The 9,356-nt window shown below is 35.0% G+C and overlaps 1 protein-coding gene across 1 annotated transcript; it reads left to right on the top strand.

Annotated features, from left to right (window-relative positions):
* Positions 1 to 1,338: 1,338 nt before the first annotated feature.
* LOC131051768 (heavy metal-associated isoprenylated plant protein 39) lies at positions 1,339 to 2,431 on the top strand. The gene is made up of 3 exons (XM_057986374.2): positions 1,339 to 1,481; positions 1,564 to 1,639; positions 1,728 to 2,431. Exons 1-3 carry the CDS (start codon positions 1,476 to 1,478, stop codon positions 2,018 to 2,020), a joined length of 375 nt encoding a protein of 124 aa, XP_057842357.1. The 5' UTR covers positions 1,339 to 1,475; the 3' UTR covers positions 2,021 to 2,431.
* The last annotated feature ends 6,925 nt before the right edge of the window (positions 2,432 to 9,356 follow it).

Genomic DNA, 9,356 nt, shown 5'->3' with positions numbered 1-9,356 from the left:
GTTTTTAGTCAAAGTCATATATATCTTAATCAAATTGAGTTAACTCACATCTTAATTAGGAATAATTGGAACTCAACTCATACCTCTTAGACTTATCATCTCCATGGTTGATGCATCCAAGAGGTCTATATATATGTATCCTTCTCTAGCTGATTTGTGTAATTGTGGTGTCTCTTAATACATTTTTTTACTATTTGCATCTTTCCTAGGGAACTAATTCTATTAAGTTGTTTTAATTTCACAATAATTTGTCTTTACAATTCCATAATTTCCATTTTCTTGCAATATATTCTAGGTTGATCTTTGTTTTGTAGATTCTAGCAAAGAGAGTGCAATCATGCACTACACAATTTCTCTCAAGGAGTTTGTTTCATTTTCTATCTGGACGTAAAATGAGGATAGAGAGGTGGGATTCATATTAAGAAAATAAATTCTAAAATTACATAAATCTTATTGAGCTCTTTAGCTTCGATTTCAAAATCATATTCCAAGGTTGTAATTTAAAGAAATTTATTATCAGAATTTGTCAATAATATATTTTTTCAAAATGTAAGTCATGAATTCATTACAAATTACACTAGTGCAACTTATTAGTTCACACATCACAATCATGTATTTATTGCAAAATCTATAATAAAGATCTTTTAAAGAGTAGTCCATAGATATCTTTAAATAAAAATATTTTAATATTCAAGTTGAAAGTGTATCTAACAAACCACATGCATGGACTCGGGATAAATTTATAATAATAGATGTGTCAATCAACTCATCAATCATATATTCACTTTGAATTTAAATTCCAATTTGAAAGAGAAAATTTTTGGAAAAATGTAATTCTATCTCACTTAATCTTTAAAAAAACAAATATTCCTTGTTGACGATTGAAAGACTTCATTACAATAATTTTTTTTTTGCATACATCATAATCATATGGTCAAGATATTCTTATTTTGATAAATCAGTTTGCCCAATTACTTGTCACTAAAGAAACACCCCTTACATAATTCTAACTAGACAGGATCAACCGTTGGATATTGGCTATGAAATCTGATCTGGCTAGCACATCAGCAGACCGAAGTTTATAAGATGAACGTTCGACCGTCATGCGTGCGGGACAAGTTGTCGGTCATATCGAATGCCACCTGGTTCCTGGGTCGACCCTCACTGACACCAAAGTCAAGGATTTAGCCCCACAAACTAGATAAAGGTCAAAAACTTTACAAATTCTTTGGTATACACTTTCTTGCTCAGCACGCACCACTACTGTTCACTCCGCTTTCCGGTGAATTGCCTGAGGACCCACAACGCAAAAGGCCAAGATTCACTAAATCGACCGCTTTCCACTTGCCTTCTCTCCGCCTCTATAAACATTCTTCCCTGCAACCAAATCCCCTGCACTCACAATTAATCTTCTTCTGCTCTGTTCCATATTTGCAGAGCTTTTGGCCTCTTGTTTTTCTTGTTACCAGTTAAAAATGAAGGTAATAGTTTTGACTGTATTCCCTTTTCTCTAAATTCTAATTGTAAGTCATTAACAGTCTCTGATATGATTCTATGATGCAGAAAATAGTTGTAAGATCGACCTTTGAGGATGAGAATGGCAAGAGAAAGGCACTCAAAGTTGTTGCAGGTGTTCAAGGTATGCTACCTCTTGCTATAAGCTTTGTAACCCAAGTTTATAAGTTTATTCTGCTTCATAATCTGATGAATGGATATTTGTATTGCAGGGGTGGATTCTTTAGCTGTGGATGCAAAGGACAAGAAGATAACTGTGATAGGGGATGTGGACCCTGTTTTTTTGACCTCAAAGCTCAGAAAAATTGGCTTCACAGAGTTGCTGAGTGTGGGTCCTGCCAAAGAGGAGAAAAAGGAGGAGAAGAAGCCTCAGAATGATCCAAAGAAGGACAAAAAGTCAGAAGTTCCACAGATTGTGTATGTTCCCAGCATCTCAGACTATAACCCCCCTAATTACACTGTTGTCAGGGAGGAGCATCCTCCTCCTCCCTGCACTATCTTATGAACAAGTCTGTTTGTCAACCAATCTTTTGAGGTAAAGACTCTTGTATTTTGGTATACTGTACTGCTCCCATCTTCAGGGCAGGGAAGTAAACTAGTTTTTTGGGTTTTGTAAAGCTCTTGTACTATGTTTATAGAAAGGGAAGCAAGATCACTGTGATAAGTGCAACAACCAAATGAGAGCTAGAAGAAAAGCAATTTATTGCAGGAGTGTGATAATGAGTAGACTGTCATAACAGATACTTGTATTGTGTTCAAAGGGTTTTTATACAAAGGGAATGGTTGAGCTGTGTCTTACTGTTGTGAGTGTATTGATATAGAGGTTAATGTAAATAACCTATATTACTTCTTGTATATGTAAATTCAAAACATGTATTATATAAAGCGTTAAATAAAATAGACCAACATTGAGTTTCGATGTTTTTAACAAAATTTATTTTTAAATTAAAAAAATTAATTTTGGTTATCTATATGGTAATCTTCATTCATGTGAAATAATGTTTGTAAATTTATTTATACAAAGCACTTTAATAACAAGATTATTATGACATTTAAAATGTTCAACAAAATATTTTATAGATTTTAACATAATTTACATTACATAATTATTACTCTTTAATTACATTTAATAATATTTATAAATAATTTTTTTATAATTGGTAATTATACTTAAAGTATAGTTCACCCCCTCCCCGCCTTTCCTCCCCCCAACCCCTGACACCGGATGGTTAAAACTAAACTTTAATGGTTCTTTTAAAGGGAACCTAGGTTAGGCAAGTAGGGGTGGGGTCATTAGAGATCCAAGTGACAGAGTGGTGGTGGCCTATGTGGCTAAGTTGGGCCTTCAAACTTCCAACGTGGTGAAAGTGGCAACAAATTTGTATGGCATTTCTATTACCAAGGACAATTCAAAAAATGTCATCATGATGCTGCAAGAAAAGGCTAAGCCAACCTAGAGTATGGTGGATCCTATCACCAAATGCCAGGGTGTCATTGCCACCTTTGGCCACGTAAGGATCCAACATACCCTTAGGGAAGGAAATAAGACCGGGGACAAGTTGATGAACCTTGGTCTATTCTTCAACAAGCTCAAACTATGGACAACACAACCCAAGTTGCTTGACAACATTTGTGCCATGACCCATGAAGACATTAGTCCCAATGATGCGTAAAGATTTAAAAATCGCCTTTTCGTTTATTACCATGCCCATGTTGTCAATCATTTATTGATGTGGAGTTACTTTGTTAAATTTAGTGAAAGCAACATTTCCTTCAAAACTACCTTTAGTTGTTAATATCCCAAAGTTGGTTATAGCAACTCCTTTTTGGTCCTTGTTACTAGATACTCCGAGAAAACCATGGGTGGAGATCTCATTCAAACTGACTTGGACAAGTACAACAATTTCAAACAAAATGAAGCTCTTTGGAAGAAGGTTGTGAAAGGCAATCTGACATCATACATTGAGGACATGAAGGGCTTCAACCCTTCTTTGTCTGAGCAGTTTGCCTAATCCTGGGATGAGGGTGAAGTTAAATTGGGGGTTGTGGTGTTTACGGTGTCTATGAAAATAATTTTGACTACCACTGGTCTTGTTGTGGAACGCACAACCTTCCCCAAAAAACCTAAGGGCAACTATAAGGCAGATTTTATAAGGTTCCTAGAGTCGAGGGAGATTATTCCTTTCTTGCAAAGAAGGTTCAAAAGAGATGATTTGCCTGGGGTTTGGAAAGAGGTCGTGTTGCTCCTTATGAGGTACATTACACTAGATAGGAGTTTCAAATGGTTCCATTCTTAGCTCTTTCCTATGCTCAACCATCTAAGGTATGGTGCGAAGATGAACTTCCCTTACAGGATATTTTGTCCATCTCCCAACCTATGGATATTACTAAATAAAAAATGCCCTTCCCCTACACCAGGAGGCATTTTGCATCTATATAATTTTCATTTGAATATGACCCCTACTAGTGGGTCTACTAACAACCCCTCTAGTCCTCCTTGTAATTTCACCCTGTTTGTCAAGCTTTCGAATAACCTAGAAAGCAAAGCCGTCATTTTTACTCCAAAGCTCAAACAGGCCCCTACTCCAGTTAACCCTAGTAGGTTGACAAAAGACAAGAACCCCCCAACACCTCCCACCTCCCATTATTGAATGCATTGTTGAAGAGTTGGAGGTAGAAGATAATGTCTCTGAGGACTCTGTTTCCTCCTAGTCTATTGGGTTAGAGTGAACTTCGGACAACCCTATTGGTAATTCTATCACACCTTCTATCCCATCATCTGGCTCCCCTCCTCCCTTGCCTACTAACTCCCCGAGGAAATGGGATTTCCAACCTTTGTTGATAAGGTCAGTGAGCTCTACGATGCCTACAACAAATAGCAAGCCATAATCCACTAGCTCCTTGGCCAACTCAATGTGGCGAAGAAGAAAACGGACTTGAGGCCCTCACCGAGGTGGACATAAGAGCTATCAGTTGGGCAATGGACAAAATGGATTAAAGGTTTTGGGTGGTGACAAATGATTTTGCGAATAAACTTGAGAAATAGGAAGGGCTAGAAGAGGAATTGAAGGGGCTCTACAAGAGGATGGACCGAAAGAATGATAGGAGGGAGACAAAGGAGGTAATTAAGGACATTGAGGACAACCAAACGACCTTTAAAAGGAAGATTGAGGAGATGATGACCCTAAACAATGAAATGTCAAAGAAGAACTATGCGACTCTCTAGACCATTCAAGAGGAAATCAACAAAAAGCATGTTGAAAAGAAACATCACATGGATCCATCTCTTGCTATTGGATGGAGCAGTCAATATTGAGGGTGAAAGCTATGCCAGAGTCCCCTACTATTTCTTCAAGCAAAGGTTCGAACAAGAGGCTCTTCTTCTTTGAGAAAGTGAAATCGATGAGTTGGGACTAGAAAATTGAAAAGATCCCCGCCAGGTAGATCATCGATTCGTGTCTTAAGTCAAGGGTGTGTCTGTTTACTATTTGTTTTTATCGGCTAGTCTTGTCTTAGTCTAATTTTTGGTGTTCGACTCTATTTGTCAACTGGATTTTGTTCCTTTTTGTCAATTGATTCACTAGTTTGGGGTTCTCACTCCTCATGAGACCCTTGGTTTCTTCGCTTTAGCAGTTATGTAATGGTTAAGGCCTCTCCTAGTTTAATCTAATTAGAACTATACTTAATGTCTATAATGTATATGTTGATAAAAATTTACAGGTTAATTAATTTTTAATTAATTTGAGATATACAAACAAATGTAGAAAAGACGTTTTGTATGATGGGTAATTAATTTAAATTTAGCCAAAAAATCTATTTGAATTATGACACTTCAAATATGTTCTTGCACATGGCATAGAGTATCAATATAAGCATGAAAGGAAGGGTCTTAAATTTTGCAAGTTATTGCAACTAATGACCCTCTTATTGCTTCCTATAACATTAAAAAGTACATGAATTAGATTAATCTAGACTAATTAATGTGCATGCAATCAATAAAGCACAATTAATTTAAAGATCAATGAGGTTTGGTCAATAAGCACAAATGAATATTTTAGAATTAAATGTGATGGCTTAGGGTAGTTAGCTCTACAATCAATAATAGAGAAATGAAATTAATAATATGTATATTTGTTTTGTCTTAGTCTTGCACTTTATTAAACATGCAATGATTATTATCTCATACCAAGTTCAAACTTATGCATCGTAAGTTCAAATTTGATTATCGATGATCTAATTTGTCATGAAAAAAATTGATATGTTGAAAAGTAGATTTTAAGTTATAGTGCACCTTTGTCTCTAATACTTTACTAAATTGAAAGAACTATGGTGTTTATGAGCATTATTTGGGTATGTGTCAAATCACTAGAATCAAATCCTCTTAGGACAAACCCCTAGGTGGATTCTCTTTGAAACACTGAGTGAATTTTCAAAGATAATATGCACAAAATTGCAAGTGGCCTAAATGATTTGGACGCGTCTATTCTGGCTCCAAAAAGGCAGTACGAAATGACTAACATGCGTGTTAGTCGCGCGTTTTACACTGTCGATTTTAAAGTTAACAGTTGCGATTGACCAACTTGTCACTAACACGCTGTTAGGTTTGTTTTGGAGATAGAATAGCTACAACCTAATGATTTTGATGTCTAATGACACATCGAATGTCATAATGAATATACTTTTCTTATAATCAATAATGTGTAAGAAGAGTTTCTAGATATTATTTATAAGTTTTTTTTCATCAAAATTAATACAAAAGCTCTTCTTACATATTCTAAATATAAAAATAAAGTCACACAAAATTATGTAAAAATATCTCATAACAATTAGTATGAGAAGAAAGGAAATCTAGAATTTAAATTTGGAAGTTTGAATTTAATGAAATATTATAATGAAATGATAATCATAAAGGATGGAGTGAATATATGAAAAACATTTGAATAAGTATGAATAATGACTAGTAAATGGTGAAAATATTGGTTTAGTATGAATTGACGATGACTGATAAGGTCAAATATATTAAAATAGATACAAATAGGAATGAAATTATTAGCACGAGTGTATGCCACTTGTTAATATGTAATTATATTAAAAATATTTCACCAAGATGGTCAAAAGACTAAATGGGAAACAATATAGGTATGCAAATGTGACCATTATATATTTACCCCACTTTAATATGTGTGTGAAATATCGCAGGAGAATGAATTTGAAAATAAGTGAACCATTCTCAACCAACATGAAGAGTAAATATATAGGCACTCCTCAGAAAAGGTTATCATGATTCTTTTGGCAAGTCCTCTTTTGTATGAGTGCTCCATTAAATCTAAGATAACCAAAAAGACATGCAATGAGTAGCTCTTGGATCATGATCAAATTGGCACACATTTGTATCTAGTCTTTTCTTTTTAATAAAATGATAAGAAGAGGGATTATAGTTATAGATTCTAGCTATATAGATATTGATATAAAAATACACTACTTGCTACAATAATGTGATATTGAATATTTGATATGACCATTTCAAGTGATTCTATGTGATGAGGGAATTTGATTAAGAAGCTCTATCTAGATATAGTAATGAGTATCTATGTAACAATTCACTATTTGAAATATTGATTATAAGAATTCTAGAGATGATATATGCAAGGAATCAAAGGAGTGGGAAAATTAATCATGATAAAGAAATACAAAAATTAGATTAGATATATAACATTTACATACAAAATTAGGTGAAAACATATATAAGCCATATAATTATTACAAGTAACATCATGTGATAAGGTATGCAATGGGTTTGGAAATAGGTATTCACTAGTTTATCTATTTAAGCAGGGAATTAACCCTACTTCCAACTATAGTTACCTTAAAGAGGGATGAAATCAATAAATTAAATCCCAAACATTTGTAGAGAGGATTGAATGTTGATTGACTTCCATTCCTTTTTATTTGAGTTGGAAATGAACTATGGAAATGCAAGATCTAGGACTAATGATATAGAATTGACAAGAATTAGAATGCACAGATAGTCTCAGAACAAAAATGCAGACACATTCTAAAGATCTGGAAATAGGAAATGGAGAGGAACCTGCATCTATAACCTAAACTCAAAAATATCAGACAGTGTCGCTTGGGGCACCGTTGTCCAGGAGCTCGAATGTGGACAACAAATGTCTTTTTAGGATCAAGATGTTGTTTCAAGTATTTCCTTGAAGTTTTCTTAGAAAATTGTTGAACAATGTTTCTTAGGGCGACCCTATCCTCTAATTTATACCTCTACAAAAGTTGGGTATGTGTGTCTTAGTTTGCTCTTTCCAAATATGTATCTATTGGCTCTGGATCATATCACCTACACATACAAAGGAGGAAAATAGTGTTGCTGATAGGAGCTTTCCTAGGTCAAATCCCAGGTTTGGAATTAACTCTGTGACTGAATTGAAATTGAAAGGAAAGGTTTGAAGTAAAGTGTTGAATATTATACATCAAACTTGTTGAAGTTGGTGGTGGTTGATGATGCAATGCTCTTTGATGTAATCACAAGTGTTGATACAATTTAACATGACATGACCAGACCTAAAGGAGTCAATCATGAAAACATGCTTGCATGAAGATTGTTGCAACTTTCTACTCCATAATGCTCAGATATGAAGAATGCTTGAAGGATATGGTGGGATGAAATGTTGCTTTTATATGCTATAATATGCTTGAGATTTGTAATTCTTGATGATAGTGGATGATGGATGGATATGTTAATGAAATAATCAATGCTCTTATATAGAGTTTTCAAGGTATTTTGTAAATTAGTCCGACCTCCAATGGTCATATTGAGACATGATGATCGGGAACCAACTAGCACAAAACATGCACCAACATATTCAAAATTGGACCTAGATTGGAGGGACAAGGGTGTACAGAACGCCCTTATCTAGGACAAGGAAACTCCAAGTACCCTTTTCCACCAAAAAGAGGGTGAATCGAGCGTGAATCAGGTGCACTCAATCTTAGGACAAAGGATCTTATGCCATGGAAATGTGGACAAGAGCCAAAAACAAAGTTCAATGTTAGTATGTTAGTTTCAACCATAAAACCAAAACAAAGAACTAAAAACCATTCCAAAATCACATCAAAGGAGATTTAAAAGCATAAATGAAACATGAACAAAACAAAAGAAAGGAGTAGAGTCTCCCTAAGATGCTTCCATGATGCCTTTGTTGCTCCTCCCTTGTTTCCCTCCTCTCTAAGTTCCAAATGAATGTAGCTCTAAGCTTTTAGCACTAACCATGAATGCCAAATGAAGATTCAAGATGGTTGAAAATCAATATATATGTTATGCAAATGCAAAGAGTGATGCTATGAGAAAGCTCTAAGTATCTATGCAATATTTCAGTATAATAACAATGCTCTAATGTTTCCTCCTTTGCTTGAGGAGAAGGGTTCTGTTTATAGGCAAAATAGAAGATTGGATGGTCAATATTGATCTGGTTTGTGGAGGGCCAAGATTACATGATTTATGGTCCATGTGATGGTCTTCAACCCAATCCCATGATGACAAGTATCAATATGAGATGGCTTGAGAGGAGAGGTAAGGAACATTAAATGCTTGAGAGGACATGAGGGTTACCATGGATGGTTGGGGTTATGGGATAAAGCTTTTATCCAAAGAATAAACTCTTGTGCAAGGGTTAAAGGGATAACCATGGTCAAAGCAATGAATTCTTGAAGAGACCCATGGGTTAAAAGGATGGTTGATTTAGAGAGAAAGTCTCTAACCAAGGGTCAAGGTTGAGTTAATCATTAATGGTTATGTAGGAGCCTTACAATTTTTGGAAGACTTTGGAGGT

Source organism: Cryptomeria japonica, chromosome 2 (genome assembly GCF_030272615.1).
Source record: "Cryptomeria japonica chromosome 2, Sugi_1.0, whole genome shotgun sequence".
In the NCBI taxonomy this organism is placed as follows: Eukaryota; Viridiplantae; Streptophyta; class Pinopsida; order Cupressales; family Cupressaceae; genus Cryptomeria; species Cryptomeria japonica.
This window is presented reverse-complemented; position numbering and strand designations above follow the sequence as displayed.